We start from the raw sequence: 16607 nt of genomic DNA, 5'->3' as shown, positions 1-16607 counted from the left end.
TTCTTTTTCCTCACGCCACTTTACTGTCTATGTTTACGGCTGAGCCACACCGGTTTGGTCTGTGTTGGCAGCGATGGAGGTGGCGTGCCTTTAGAAAACAGACAGAACTAAACTGAAACTAGTTTCAAGTTTTATTTGTCATATATAGGTTAACAAAGGGTCAACGGTGCAATGAAATGTATTTGATGTGTCAGCTCAGCAACAAAAGCATGAGTCAAATAAAATATAAAATCACAATAAGATTTTAGACAAGATGGGATGACCTATATAAAATATAACACTTATATGAAAATGAGGATAGTGTGTGTCCAGTATTGCACAAATAAGAAAAAGGAATGCGATACAATATAGGAAATGAGAGAATGGAGTGAGAAAACAAATATAGCACTATTTACATGCATGAAAAAGAGGATTAAAGGAGGACTAATTTTGACATTTTGTAAGGCAGCCAGGACAGATATAAACTCTTTCTATACTATACCTAAACTCAGTTTATTTAATTGCCAGCTCACACAGCTAAAGTCAACGACCCCCATGATGATGACCACCTGCGAAGAAATTATCTTTATTAAAACTGTTGACGTTAACTTAAGAACTAAGAAATAATGGTGGTCAGTCAGATCAAGAGAATATACATGGTTGAATGGACTTGGGCTCCTGTGTGATGAAAGGTTATACACCATCCAAATGATTCCTGCAGAGGGAGACAGGAAGTCATTTTACATCCCTAAGCACAGACATGGCCATCTCCTCCCCTGAACATTGGCCATTACTGTCCTCTGCCTGCCAGTCCTCTGCAACACAGCCAGTCAATGAAATTCCCAAATAACACAGCTGGCAGGCCACTTAATAGTGTAATCTGACCTTAACAGTGTGAGATGTTTATTCATAGCAAATATCTGAAGAGAACCTCTTTTTGTTCTCTATCGCAATAAACCAGCATGGATCTAAATCAGACATTTGAGTTTCTAATGTGTTTATATTACCCGGTACTTACTCTCATAGTAACCTCACACAAATGGATATTGCAACAAACAGATTGTCTCTTTAAACAGCCATTATACATTGACTTACGTATACTGTGATCCACAACAGTGTATTGACTAGTCAGATGTATTGTATATGAGCAGATGTATTTTATGATGAAGTATGTGTTATTTCCACATATCTGCACACTATTCACAATAGGATAAGAAATGATTTGTGTAGATATAAAATGTAATGTGTTGATAAATGATCTCTGTGGTCCTCATCTCATTTAACACCTTTAACAACATTTAAAACTGGTCTCACAGCACGCATCCCCACTCCACAGCTCAATATTCTTGGACAATTATGTACAATAATTCCTGCAATAGTTCAGCTACATGAACAAAAGTGTTATTTATTCACTGCTGCTACTTGTTTTCATACTGTACATTGCACTACAATAGAATTTGTGCGATCCATTGAAACAATCTTTTTAACTTAATCTGACTTGTAACCTAATCTCACTTACTTCTACATTTTATTTATGTCTGTAAATACTTAAAACTTTTATTAATGTCTTATTGAAGATATGTTACTTATTTACTGTATATACTTATTGACTTGCTCTTTTCTTACTCATATTTTACCTTGAATGTGACTGTGAGCAACTGTAACTAAATCATTTCCCTGAGGGGATCAATGAAGTATTTTGATTGTGATTCTGATATGGTCTCTGTGTTTTCCCAGTCATCCAATGGGACAACTTCAAACCAGGGCGACATCTCAGAAAACCCAGACCTGCACTTCTACCAACTTATTTATGGCGTGATGGGTGTTGTCACAGTTACACTTGCCATCATCACATGCTTCTTCTTCACTTGGGTCACCATGAAAGCATCCTGTAAACTCCACGACACAATGTTCACGAAGGTACTGTTGAATGGCTGACCCCCAGCCATCTATATGCCATCAAACATAGACAACCATGTTTACTCATCGTGAGTGAATTAAATATGATCATATCAAAAATCTGTTTAAAAAAAGTCGAACCATATAACAATTTTGTTGAGGTTTAAAAAGGATTACTTCTTTCAGACCTGGTAGAAGCTCTATAGTTTTCTTTTTTCAGATTTTCTCCAGTCCCATGAGTTTCTTTGACACAACGCCAACAGGCCGCATTCTCAACCGCTTCTCCAAAGATCAAGAGGAGGTGGACATCGCGCTTCCCCAAAACATGGACCCTTTCTTTCAGTTTAGCCTGCTGGTCACCTTCACCATTATCATCATCTCGGCTGTCTTCCCCGCCATGCTGGTAGCTGTGGTTGTTATGGGAGCTTTGTTCACCCTCATCCTCTTGTGAGTTGATACTAAGTCTTAATATGATGAAAATAGATTTCTACAGGGACTATTGGAAATAACAATCATATCAATTCATAATATGGTATCTGCTAATTATACATTTAGTGAATTCATGTCATTTGCAATTATTTAGATTTTTATTGAAATTGTAGCACGTCTTAACTGTTTCTGTATAAATAAAAGCATAAAATGCCTATAAAATATACAGTATTTGAATTATATATTATATAAAAAATAATATTATATTATACAAGAGATGTTTGAGGTATATTGAATATCAGTTGTGATTCATCTGCAGTATATTCCAGAGGAGTATCCGTCAGATGAAGAAGATGGAGAACATCAGTCGCTCTCCCTGCATCTCTCTCACCACCTCTACCCTGCAGGGCCTTAGCACCATCCATGCCTACAACTTAGAAGATAGCCACATTAAACTGTAAGATACCAGAGTTCCTTAACATAAAATACTCTATATTTTTGCTTTTTGTTTGCTGACATTTCAGGCTCGCTGAGAATGTTCTGCTCTGCTTTCCATCCATGTAGTGCAAAAGCAGCAGGTTGTTTTACCTGCAGTGGCTCAGCTGCAGGTCTGCATTATAAACACAGTTTTACAGATCGTTGTGTTTAGGCAGTGCAATGTTCACAAACCCTTGCATGTCCTTTATCATGTTGTAGGTTCAAGTCACTGAATGACATCAACTCCAACTACTTTTTACTGTTTAACTCTGGAACACGTTGGCTCTCCTTCTGGCTGGACTTCATGGCTGCGACCATGTCCTTGTTGGTGTCTCTGTTCGTAGTGCTCAGCAGTAATGACTTCATCAATCCGGCTTTGAAAGGCTTGGCCATATCCTACACCACACAGGTATGATTTGGACAGCAAATAATGAACATTTGGTTTATTTTTTGTAAAGCTCCATTGCAAGCGACTGCAACATGTGTGTGTTACAGACTGTTTATGTGTTGTCCAGCTGACAGGCATGCTTCAGTACGTAGTGAGGCAGTCGACGGAGGTGGAGGCCAGATTCAACTCGGTGGAGCGGCTGCAGGAATACATCACGGTCAGTCTCTAGACTTCTCTGCCGTAAAAAAATAATGACAGCAGTGTTGTAGTCAAGACGTCCCAAACTGAGACCATCACCAAGACCAGAGTGTATCGAGACTTTGAGGGCTTGAGACCATGTCAAGACCAAGACCAAGGCAGGTTGAGACAGAGTCAAGAAGATCAAGACCAGAGACACCCACAGAAAACAAAAGACCTCCTTATGGTTTAGGTAGCCAAATGTTATTACCGATGATTTGGCTGACATCACCCAGACAGCCAGAGCTTCTTCTCCTGTCTCCCTCATTCACTTTCTTGGGAGTGTGTGTTAAGGGGGCTGGGAGAAGGGGTCAACAGTTACAAATTTTGTTTTACATCCAACCACAGTAATGATGTTAACACATAAAATTAGACAATGCACAGGCAGTTCAGTGATATCCCTCCAGTTGTGGTCTTGACTGGTCTTAAATTAACATACAGAGTCCTCTTTATCTGAGACCGAGACAAGACAGAGTAAAATTGCGGTTGATTCCGAGACTTCAAAAAGTGGTCTTGAGACCGGTCTCAAGACCAAGACTGATCTTGGGTACTACAACACTGATACACAGGTTGCTTGGCTCCATCCATCTGTCCTGGTCTTCTTGAAACTGTCCTTTAAACTCAAGAAGGGCAAATGCTAAAGCAATTTGTGCTTCCGCTTTGCAGTAAATTAACATATGACACATCTGTTGTTACTGATTATGTACAGGATTGTAAGCCTGAGGCTCCCAGACACATAAAGGAGGCTCAGGTCCCAAAGGACTGGCCAAAGAGTGGAACCATCACCTTCCAGGACTATAAGATGAGGTACAGAGAGAATACACCCATTGTCCTGAATGGGCTCAATTTTCTCATCAAAGCTGGAGAGAAGCTGGGCATTGTGGGAAGGACAGGCTCTGGTAGGACACTGACTCCAGCTCTTTTTAATCATAACTTTGTATTTCATACAGCTTAAGTTTGGTTTTAATAGGCAATTCAGAAAATGTCAAGATAAATATAGATGATTGATTGATTGAAAAAACTATTACTAATTATCATAGAGTGGAATCTTGAACAGTCTAAACACACGCAATTTGTATTTGTATCACATTTAAATATGTCATATTACATAGTAAACATACATACGTACAGTAAATCACAAAACCTATAGTCTATATTACTCAATGTATCTAATACACATGTTGATAGCCCTGTGTTGCAGCAGCATCTTTGGTTTTAAATGTGTAAATGAAAGAATTTACTGGGATTAGGGTGTTGTTTTGTTAAGCTATGACTATAGGGTGCTGAGGGAAAATGTACCTCTGTAAAGCATTAAGGTTACTATTCTAAGGTCTTCTATGCTTTGTGACTGCAGGGAAGTCCTCTTTAGGCGTGGCTCTGTTCAGGCTGGTGGAGCCAGCAGCAGGAACCATCCTGATAGATGGTGTGGACATTATGGACATTGGTCTGCAGGATCTGCGCAGCAAATTGTCTATCATCCCCCAGGATCCCGTTCTATTTATTGGAACAGTCCGGTAACTCTAGCTAACCCCTAACTCCACAGAGCTCTATGTTTACACTATAAACTGTAAAAACTATGGGCGTAGCATGTAGCATCGCCCATTGGTTTGTGGGCCGTTTTAAAGCCTCCAGTTAGTCGATATGATCGCCACCATCTTGGTTTTTTGCAACCGGATGTGACGATTTTTGACAAGAGGGTTGAGCTGGGGAGGATGACGTGGCCAAGCCAGTGTTGTTATTGGTTCCAATGGCGGTGCGCTAAGATAAATGCTAAGGGGGAAAGTTGCAGATTATCAATTGTGTATAATAAGTGTTCCAATTAACTTTAATGAAGTGAAAACATACAGTGGGAATTACGTTTAAGACGAAAACATGGACAACACCCAAAACAAGTTGATAGATATTTTAATGTACTTATTGCAATGGATACATATTGCTAAGCCTCTATATTGATTGACAGGTTGTTGTGTAGCCACGCCCCTAAAGCTTCTCCCACTTTATCGGAGGATAAAATAAATGGGACCATAATTTACTAAATGAACATCATGCTGTATTGAAGGGGACTTGAAAGTAGCGATTGAGGCAATAAACTCATGATAATGTTTAGTGAAGTAGTCAGTCAAGTTAGAAGTAGGATCATTTTCCCATAGACTTCTATAGAAACGGACTTCTTGCAAACAGTGGCCCCTGCTGGAAATTACGTAGAATGAAGGTTTAGGGAACTTCCACGTTGTCTTCACTTTTCAGGCTCGGAAGCTTCGTCCAATACTTTTTACAGTCTATGGTTTACATAAAAACACTGACAGTTCTCACTTTGGTGGGTTAGTCACTGACTTACCAACTGTGATAATGTATGTGTGCCTACAGATACAACTTAGACCCCTTCAATAGCTACAATGATGAGGAGATCTGGAAGGCACTGGAGAAGACCTACATGAAGGACTCAGTATGTTCTCCATACTCTATGAATCACAGTACATTTACAGTTTAATTACAGTGTGTGGTCATTTATCCAGAGTACCTCAAATGTAAGGGCAGTACCTAAGTAAACATATTTCATTGCATTCTACCACTGAACTCATGTTGTAAAGGATATTTTCATCTAACTCTCAGCTCATGGGTGTATTTCCCAAAATGTCAATCTATACCTTTAATGCGCTGTTTATCTAGGTTACTTTTAGAAGTGATAATAGCCGTAGTATTATGGTTATTATTTTGTTTCCTCAGATCTCCAGACTGGAGGGGAAACTACAAGCACCGGTGCTGGAGAATGGGGAGAACTTCTCCGTAGGAGAAAGACAACTAATGTGTATGGCTAGAGCACTACTCCGCAACTCCAAGGTTTGTACATGCATCCGCCTCTTCTGATTTCTTTTTCTTTACACAACTTCCAATTTTACTGCTACTGAACAGCCACTGGATTAGTACTGCCACATATCTATGTGTTGCAACTCCAATCAAACTGTAAACTGCTTGCCATTTCCAATTCACATTTGCATCAATGAACCCACCATGATCAGAATCTTTGGCCAGTCTTTTACTCATACAGTATATCATTCTCAATTGTGTTCTTTTGTTCTGTATGTCAATTTGTGCAGTTGTACCTATCCCCCCCCCCAAAACCCTTTCCACCCTATGCCTTTGTAATGCCACCGCTTTCCAGCAATTCTATTCATCTACACTAACTATCCCTCCTGTTGTCCAACAGATCATTATATTGGATGAGGCAACGGCATCCATCGACTCAGAGACAGACGCCTTGATCCAGAACACCATCAAAGAAGCTTTCCAGGACTGCACCATGCTCACCATCGCCCATCGTATCAACACTGTGCTGCACGCAGATCGTATTCTGGTTATGGACAACGGAGAGGTAACAAACAAACCCTAATACACAAAAATAACGTTTGTGTGATCCAAAACCTAGACTTACAGTAGGTGTTCTGTCTGACAGGTGGCAGAGTTAGACCATCCAGATGTGCTGAAGCAAAGACCAGACTCTCTGTTCTCCTCACTGCTCACTGCTGCTAACACTGTGAACACCTGAACTAAAGAGGCCCCGTGGCAACACAGCACAACTACACACTAATAACTGTAACATAAGAATGCTTTCTATTATAATCTGGACTTGTGTGCTTATATCAGGTGTAGCTGAGCAGCAGAGATGGGGTTTAACATTCATGCAGAAAAAGACAACATTTCTATTTTTATTTTGTTTTTGGGTTGTCTGTCTGTCCCATTCTTGTGAATGCGATATCTCAGGAACGCCTGAACAGAATTTCATTACATTTGGCCCAAACTGGCCATTTTGACTCAACGATGAACTGATTAAAATTTGGTGGTCAAAGGTCACTGTGACTTAACATAAAACATTTTTGCCCATAACTCAAGAATTGCTACACTAATAATGACAACATTTCACACAAATGTCTACTAGGATAAAGTGATGACATTTTGTACCCAAAAGGGCAAAGGTCAACTTCACAGTGACATCATAGTGTTCTGCAAAAACACTTTTTTGGCCATTATTTAACACCATAACTCAGGAACAGAAGGCGAGACATTTGGTCGGATACTGAATTGGTGACACTTAGGGCCCTATGTTGCACTCAGCACAATTGCCTTTGTACACCGACGCATGTATCATTCCTATTTTGCACCCGACGCACAGCGGACTTTTCCCTCCACAGACGCACGTCGGTAAATTAGGGAATGTATTTGTGCTCCCGGGTGCGGTTCATCGAAAAGAGGAGGCGTGTTCTGGCGCAAACGTTACCTGGTGCTATTTTGCAGTTTCAGAAAACAATTCCGCCACTGACCAGGAAAAACCTGGTCTAAAGTCAGTGGTGCTAGTCTAAAGTCAGTAGCGCGTTATACAGATGCTATTTTAGGGGCGCATGCTTGGCCATAATGTAGAGTGAAAAAGAAAAATATTACTGAAAATGCGCTTTAGGTGTTTGGATGGATCAGGAGGCACTTTACAGTACAGTCCTCAAAAAGTCCCAGCATTCTTTGTGGCTTGTTGTGTTTTACACAACATTTCCATGAATCATGGATGTGTTAATGACATAAATGAGGAAATATTAGAGGACTTAAGGAGACATGATGTTGAACTACGGTGGGATTGGACACTCGATGCGCTCCTGATGGAGCGGGTGGACGGAGATGGAGTGGGGGGAGGAGGAAGGGGCACAACAGGAGCAGGTGGTGCGTTTGGAGGCCCACGCTCCATGGCTGCAGCAATCCTCTCCATACTGTGGAGATGCGCCCAAGAGGCCGCAGCAACATCGTCACCCGGCCAAGACGGGCATTTATTACTTTGCCGAATCTCTTGACAGCTCCCGCTGGCGTGCGCCAGGCAAATCTGCCGTTATAATAGCAGTGCGCCATGGAACAAGCACACCTGCTCTTAAAGGGAATGTGAGATGACACTCTGATTGGTTATTTCCACATTACGCCCAAACCACACCTAGCTACTCCAGACCAACCCATTTAAGATTTGCGTCGGGCGCAAGAGTCATTTATCCCGCCGGTATCATAGCAACAGCGGCCGAGATCCGCCCACAAAGCTACTTGCGTTTTACGTTTGATACTTGCGTTTCAGATCGTTAAAATAGGGCCCTTAATGTGTGTACCCACATTGAAATTGTGGTCATGTCTTCTGTGCTGCCGGGTTAAAGATCTGTGTGAAGCATCTATGTTTAGGATTTGTAGCTTATTTGCAGCAACATCCATATTTGAAGCAATGGTCATGGCTACAACTTTGGGTTCTATCAGAATCAGCTTAATTGGCCATCATGTAAACACATACATGGAATTTGAATCTGTTTTGGTTTCTCTGAATGAACTGACACACTAATAGACATACAGCAGAACAAGAACAACAAAGTTTAACAAAACTGGTCTCAATCACTAGTCCTCTTTATACAGTATGATTTTCTTTTTGGTCCCATTTTGACAAGTCGATACCACAGCGGTGTCCTCAGGTTCTCAGTCAGATCCACGGCTCGCTCCTCACTAGCTCCATCCTCTCTTCCAAATATGGTCACTTTTGGCTGCATAAAACCAAGATGGTGAGGGCAAAAAAACAAAAAACAAACTAAATAAGAAACAGAAATGCTGTAAAAACTATCCAATGTATCAATAAATATTCACCTTGTTCCATAAAAGCTGCTTGACCTGTCTTTTAAAAATCCCTTTTGATGATAGGAGTTTTGTAGCAGTAGGCAAACTATTCCATGCCATTATAACAATGTAAAAGAAATAATTTTTAATTGCATTATTAGCTCTAGGAACTATGCAGGAGCGGATGCTGGCCCTAGTATTATAACTATGCTGTGTGGACCATGGTTACATTAGAGCATAAATATTTGGGGGCATGACCATCAACAATGTTATATGGTTCAGCTTAAGTTGTTCTACTCTTAGATGTACGGGTAGTAGACCAGCTCTTGTAAGCTCCTCCTTACCAATATAAGTATGGTGGGGTGCTTTTAACAGGTACCGAATAACATTGTTTTGCAGCACTTGGGCTTTGTTTTGAAGTTTCACAGTCAACCCAGAAAGCGATGCAGAGCAAGCAAAATCCACATGACATTGAATCAGAGTTAATACAATAATTTCTTTACAGAAATATCAAAAAGCTTTGTCTTGCAATATAAAAACTTCAACTTACAGGCACATTTGGCTAAAACATTGGCTGCAATGGATTCACCTATAAGTGATTGATCCAATGTTAAACCCAAATATGTGACACTTGATTTGGATATGATTTCAGACCCATTACACATCACCTTTAAAGTATTTGATTTTGCCAACTTCCTTTTTGTACCAAACAAGATTGATTCAGTCTTGCTCAGATGCATAGAGAACTTCCTTTCACCAAGAAATAAATGTATAGCTTTTATTAAATACCTTCAAAGTCTTTACTACATATGAGTCTGGACAGATATGGATGTAATCCTGAAAGAAATACATGGACAGTGTTATTTCATAGGATTTTTATAGGAGTGGATATGAATGTATATTTAAAACATTATTTATTGATTTTCTATGACTTTGTTTGCGTCTTTGCAAACTTCTGCATATGAAGTTTCAATCTGCTGGGTGAATATGCCCTACATATTCAATACATGTTGAAATGATGATGATGATGATGATGATACTCATGTAACATAAAGTGACTGCAGACAATGTTGCAGCTGGCAATAAATTATGGAAATGTGTAAATGTGCTGTTTGCGGTAATCAGTGACACATTTTTCTTCTTCCTTGTTGTTGGAGCCATTACACAAGTTTGTTTTGTTTTGTTTATATACCACATATAGGTAATTAACAGCCAGGGATACAGGTGTGTGGCTAGGGGGAACAGCAGACAGCTTTTCACCGTGTCAGGTTTGCGTGTCATTGTTTGATTTGTGTGCAAAAGAAAATGAATGGAACTAAACCAGAAATGAAATGAAATGGACTGTATTGCTTGTGCTACGGTGAACAGGCCGTCAGGAAAATAAATGGGTCACAGCACCAAAATGCAGACAGATTGTGGACATTGATTATTGTTACGCAGAAATCTTGTCCAAGCAAGTTCTTCCCTGGTCCCACCTCATTGGCCTAATTTAGGAGTTGGTAAAAGACTCTACAGGCTTCATGTGAGGTTTTGAAGTTATGGAGATAATGACAAATGCCCTGTGAATACCACTCGTGCCTCCAATAATGTGCAGCTTGTAATGTTTGCGTCACGTCGTGCAACATTGCCTTATATTAACGTATCATTTTTAAACTAAACAAACTTTATTCTTAATCGTCATATTACAATGCAGTGAAATTATATTACTGCATTTTAACCATAGATGATTTTAACCAATCCTATGTATTAGCGGGAGTGGACGGCATACAGCATCCGGGGAGCAACTTGTGTACATTGGCGTCCTGGGCTAGACGGCTAATTTGGTTTAGCGTCCAAGGTTTGAAAATGCTACTTTGGAGTAACGTCCTGGTTAGATGGTTACTGTTGTGTATGTTAGCTTCCTGGGCTGGACGGCTAATTGTGTGGAGCATCCAAGGTTTGGATGGTTGTTTGTGTTTTTCAGTAAAATAATTGTTGTTGCCAGTTGGGTAACATTTGGTTCACATAGACGTTGTCTATGTCTGTCAGTCTATACATTGTGATATTTGCTTTTTGCAAGCGCTAACAGTAGAACGTGGCAGACTTTGAGGCAGAAGATTTTCTGGGAACTTGAGTAACCCTTGAACGTTTGGTTATGTTGAATAGACAGGAAATATGGAAATTATTTGAGGATTTGGAGTTAGAGGTTTCAGAGGAGGCTATGAAACCAGAGATCATGTAGTTTCTTCTAAGTGTCTGCACTGATGAATATGCAACTAAAGAGTGAGAGTGTCAGGAAAGAGAGGAAAAGAGGGAGTATGAAATGAAAGAGCTTGAGTTGAAGATGGCTCAGAGTTTTTCCTGCTTGTCTAGTCACCCTGTCTCAAGGAAAAGTTGTTCTAGACCCCACAGCGAACCATGATGTGGTGGCTCCAGAGCCCGCTGTGGAGGAGCTTAGTCCAGAGGACCCACATCCAGTTGATTTAGCCGACACTATCTTTGCCAAATGGTGTAGATCAGAGGTTCCACCTCCAGTGGATTTGGCAGACAGGGTCTTTGACGAATAGTGTAGGGTGAGTGAGCTGCCCGTGTGTAATCAAAGACACACTGATTGTAGCACAGAAACAGGGTCTCACTTTAAATCTTCTAGGAGAGACCGCTCGTACTGATGAGGGGAGTGAAAACCTAGCTGAGGGAGTTTACCTCAAAGACGATGTGCAAATGAAGAAATGGGGACCTCCTACTCAACCTGCTACTGACGAGTGGAGTGTGCATGACCAGGTTATGGTGCTTCATGGCAATGGAGAGGAAGGTCGTACAAGTGCGCTGTTTGTGGCATGCGCTGCTATTGGACAGGTCTTGGGAGAGAACAGTGGAGAAGCTGCAGCTGAAGAAATTCAACCTGCCAAGACAATGATGGTGCACTTCTACACAGCCATCATTGAGTACATCCTCACATCCTCCATCACCATCTGGTACGCTGCTGCCAAGGACAAGGGCAGACTGCAACGTGTCATTCGGTCTGCAGAGAAGGTGATTGGCTGCAATCTGCCGCCGCCCCAGGACCTATATGCCACCAGGACTCTGAAGCGTGCTGGAAAGATTGTGGCCGATCCCTCCCACCCCGCACACAAACTCTTTGAGCCACTCCCCTCTGGCAGGAAGCTGAGGTCCATCAGGACCAAAACCTCACGTCACATGAACAGCTTTTTCCCCTCCGCCACTAGCCTTATTAACAAGGCCCGGAAACCACCCTGACTCTCCACCTGGCTCTTCATGCCACTGTTCTCTCTGCTGTAATGCTCTTTACTCTTTATTTATTTATTTATTTATTTCTATCTTTATTTTTTTATTTAATTTAATACATACTGTGTACATATACTTATACTTATATTGTTTATACTTATACTTATATTGTTTAATATTCCATTTAGAGAACGTGTGATGTGCACCAACAACACCAAAACAAATTCCTTGTATGTGTTAAAAAACGTACTTGGCAATAAAACCCTTTCTGATTCTGATTCTGATTTAAGCCTGGCTCACACTACAGGAGTTTTAAAATCCTAACCGATTTTGAAATCTGGTTGCGGCACACACTTGAGGAGAATCTTTGCAGATTTTCTTCCCTCAAATCTTAAACATGCTCACACTACAAGATTTGAAAATAGTGGGGCATCACACACTACAAGATATTCTTAAGATTATCTCGCCAGATTTAGCACCTCACGTGACGCGATCTCACAGGGAATCTCATATAAACAAAATGGATACTGTGTCACGGCAACTTGCTGTAGTAATACTTATTCTTTGTACCATTAAAAAACAAAATAAAATAAAACGAGCGTGGGACGAGAAAATGGTTGGGGAGACGGGGTCACCATGGATTGTCTGTTCTTCAGCATGTAGCAGATGATCATTGACCTAGATCTAATGTTTACATTTGCTTGCTAGTGCGCTAGCAACTTTGTACACTCACCCGGTACGGTCCAAATCTGAAGCGATCTCCCCCCAGCTCTTCTCTTTATCATTCCGATTATGAGACTCTTCTGATGATACATTAAACAGGCACTCGTGCTGTTGCCACATCTCCACCATCCTTTCTTCCAACTCAGTTGTCCACCGGACTCGTACTACAGCTACTTTCGCGGACATTTTCAAAAGTTTCCGTAAATTCCGTCTCCTTGCAGACCTTGCGGAAGTACTGACGTAATCATAGTCGTTTCATGCCCGATTATAATCCTAGATATCAAACATGTTTGATATTATCGGGGCGGCCCCGATGTGTCTGCGAGCAGTTCGGGAGGTGCAAGATTCGATCTGTGAACGCCTCACATTACCAGATAATCTGCGCCGAACATCGATTCTCGGGAGGGGTAAATCGGGCATAAATCGGCCTAAAACTCCTGTAGTGTGAGCCAGGCATTAGGGGTTTCTCTCTCTCTCTTGACCTGACTGCAGTTCGTCATCGTAACCGACTTGAGTGGGAAAATGCTCACACTCAATGGTGTCTGGCACTTTTGGAGAGGTGTTCTCTTCATGGATGAACCCTAAGCCTAACCATAACACCAGATACTGACTGGTTTTCGGACCAGAGTGGCCTTTTATTGTGGCCAGCCTAAGGCACAGCTGTGCAATAATCCTGCTGTTTAATCAGCATCTTGATATGCCACACCTGTGAGGTGGATGAATTTTCTCGGCAAAGGAGAAGTGCACACTAACACAGATTTAGACAGATTTGTGAACAATATTTGAGATAAATAAGCATTTTGCGTACATAGAAAAAGTCTTAGATCTTTGAGCTCAGCTCATGAAAAATGGGGGCAGAAACAAAAGTGTTTCATTTATAATTTTGTTCAGTATATGTAAATCTTTACATATCTAACCCTATAACATATACAACCGAATGGAAATAGCCAAAAACTTAAAATGCTACTGTAATGTACGGAGCCCCCCTGGTCCCACTTTGTCAAAAAAATTAATTATAACTATCTTGTGGCCACGAGATAGTATCTTGAGGCCTCAAGATAGTTATCTTGAGGCCTCAAGATACTATCTTGTTGCCTCAAGATACTATCTTGTGATAACAGATAGTATCTCAAGATAACTATCTTGAGGCCACAAGATAGTTATCTTGAGGCCTCAAGATAACTATCTTGAGGCCTCAAGATACTATCTCATGGCCACAAGATAGTTATCTCGTGGCCACAAGATAGTTATCTCGTTATCTCTTTGACAAAGTGGGACCAGGGAGGCTCCGTAGTAATGCAATTTATATGGAAGGAGAATATAAACATACCATATGGTCCAGGGGTAACTGCAGACCTCTTCCTCCCTGTCATCTTCATCTGCCTCCTCCTGATCACTCCCTGCCTCTGTCCCTCTCTCTGAATCTGCAGCCTCCTCTTCATCCCTCACAGTCAATTCATTTCTCTTTTCTCTTTCACTTATTTCTGCATCTCCTTCTGTGGCCTTCCCCTGCTCTGACCCGCCTGGTCTCTCCAGTTTACTGCCTTCTCCTTCTTCATTTCCCTCCTCCTCTTCCTCCTGTGCACTACTAGAATTTTCTTGGCTGGCAATATCCCCATTTTTAGGCTTCTGGTTTCTTTTATTGTTATTATTTTGGTCTAATTCGCCAGGGAAGCTGGATTGCGTTGTTGTGTATTGATATTTTTAAAACTATAAAGCTAGTGGCTGGTTTAGCTCAGTTGGTAGCGCAGGAGCACATATGTAGAGGGTTTCCTCCTTGACGCAGCGGCCGCAGGTTTGACTCTGACTTCTGGCCCTTGCATGTCTCTCCCCCTTCATGTCTTCATCTGTCCTGTGAAAATAAAGGCCTAAAAATATTTTTAAAGAATTATAATGCTACATCTATCAATATTTATTTAGATGTTATCATGGTATTCATTTCTTTATTTTAATAATATTATTTCGGTCTTATTACCGGTGAAATATTACAGTATGATGTAAAACAGAACACTACGATATGAGCTGAGCTGGGCGCATTCAAAGCCGATATCCCACAATGCAATGCGGGCATTCATATCAGAGAATTGGACAGCGATCAGAGCATGGATGTATCAATTGAGCTCACAGCAGGCCGGGGTCTGTGACAGAGGACAGGCAGGGCGGCGATGTAGCAACCCAGGCAGTACTGGCCGCTGAACTCCGACACACAGTCGGACAAAATTTGCAATTAGCCATCCATTTTCGTAAAACTGCCCATATTTGAGCTTTACATAGTTGATTTCTCGCATAAAAAAGTTTCAGACGTGAATTTTGTAATGGAATAGCAGACATCTGCGTGACCTAGATTCAGAAAACTACCTGATCTCAGGTCAGTTGTGTAGCCTATGTAAATGTTGGGGCTTGACCGTTGTTAAGAAATTCTAAAACACGTGTTCGTTCGATTTCTGAGGAGGAAGGAGAGGCTGGGGTCGAATTGAAAGTTAAACAAAAGGTTTAATAAAACAGCATGATGAAAACGACATGACAAAAACAAATGTTACACTGCAGCTGACAGTGAAATCATGCTTCTCCTTGTGGAGTCACATAAAAACAGTCCCGAAATCACCTCTGTTTCTGAATTATATTCCTGTGGAATTGTGGGTCTCGGATTAAGGACACACTCCTGATTTCAGGTTTACTCCATTTCACAGACAAAGGTCATTTATCATGGTAGTGCCAATTCTGTTCAAGTTTACAGAGATATGCATTTCCTTTGTTCTAATCAAGTCTGGCCCAGCAGGGAGTGGCTCCCCAAAAAGCAGGAACAACAGTTACCTTTTCTGTCAGGACAATGAGTCTTCTCCAGTATGCTAAATGTCAGACATGACCTGATGATTCTTTAGAAAGTAGAGATGGTGTGAGCCAGACAAATGCTAATTAGTGTAGTTATTTGATTAGATCTAGCTGCAGGCTGCATAAAACCAAAAATACATTGTTTTCAAAACATAAGCATGGTTTTAACTTTTTTTAACTTCAACACCGTTCTCTTAATACACCCATGGGCGTGACAAAGTTACAGGTCTTGGGATGCTTACGTAAGCTTCTAGCCTTGTTGAGATTCGCCCGTTTTCAGCGGCAGTTTCAAAATATGAGATTTTCATAGTAAAGGGGTGTCAATGGGATTCTGAGCTTCTATGTATGTCCTATTTACCCACCGAACTGTCGTTATTCAACTATGACAGGATAAAATCGGTTTTGCATTCTATCACCCCTTTAAGAATTTTTGGAACAGAGTCCTCAAGGTCAGATATGTATAGTAAAATATAATCTGCAAAAAACGATATTGAGTTATTATTGGATTTGATCTGGACATTACATATTTTATTTTGCCTTATGGCCTGGGCTAATGGTTCAAGAGATATCGCAAATAACATAGGAGATAGCGGGCATCCCTGTCGCGAGCCCCGCGCGATGGGGAATGGCTGTGAATGCAGGCCATTGGTTGAGACTATGGCTGTGGGATTTGCATATAAAGTACGTACCATGTCAATGAATTTGGCTCCCAAACCAAGCCTCTCCATTAGTTGCCACAGGCAGTTCCATTGTAGGCAATCAAAAGCCTTTTCCGCGTCCAGTGATAAAACTG

At 41.0% G+C, this 16607-nt stretch overlaps 1 protein-coding gene across 2 annotated transcripts in view; it reads left to right on the top strand.

The window, feature by feature from the left end:
* The window catches only part of LOC120556047 (multidrug resistance-associated protein 9-like), a 54805-nt gene extending 47213 nt beyond the window's left edge, over positions 1–7592 (top strand). Inside the window, exons 21-31 of one of the 2 annotated variants that reach the window (XM_039795401.1) lie at positions 1717–1899; positions 2099–2325; positions 2627–2764; positions 3004–3193; positions 3300–3389; positions 4119–4308; positions 4764–4923; positions 5777–5855; positions 6137–6250; positions 6618–6782; positions 6864–7592. In XM_039795401.1, the coding sequence (XP_039651335.1) occupies positions 1717–1899; positions 2099–2325; positions 2627–2764; positions 3004–3193; positions 3300–3389; positions 4119–4308; positions 4764–4923; positions 5777–5855; positions 6137–6250; positions 6618–6782; positions 6864–6956 (1629 nt within the window). In that variant the 3' untranslated portion in view covers positions 6957–7592. Of the gene's footprint in view, positions 1–1716; positions 1900–2098; positions 2326–2626; positions 2765–3003; positions 3194–3299; positions 3390–4118; positions 4309–4763; positions 4924–5776; positions 5856–6136; positions 6251–6617; positions 6783–6863 lie in introns of those variants that run through there. The other variant, XR_005638786.1, reaches the window with a different exon arrangement.
* Positions 7593–16607: the final 9015 nt, after the last annotated feature.

Source organism: Perca fluviatilis, chromosome 3 (genome assembly GCF_010015445.1).
Source record: "Perca fluviatilis chromosome 3, GENO_Pfluv_1.0, whole genome shotgun sequence".
NCBI classification, from domain to species: Eukaryota; Metazoa; Chordata; class Actinopteri; order Perciformes; family Percidae; genus Perca; species Perca fluviatilis.
This window is presented reverse-complemented; position numbering and strand designations above follow the sequence as displayed.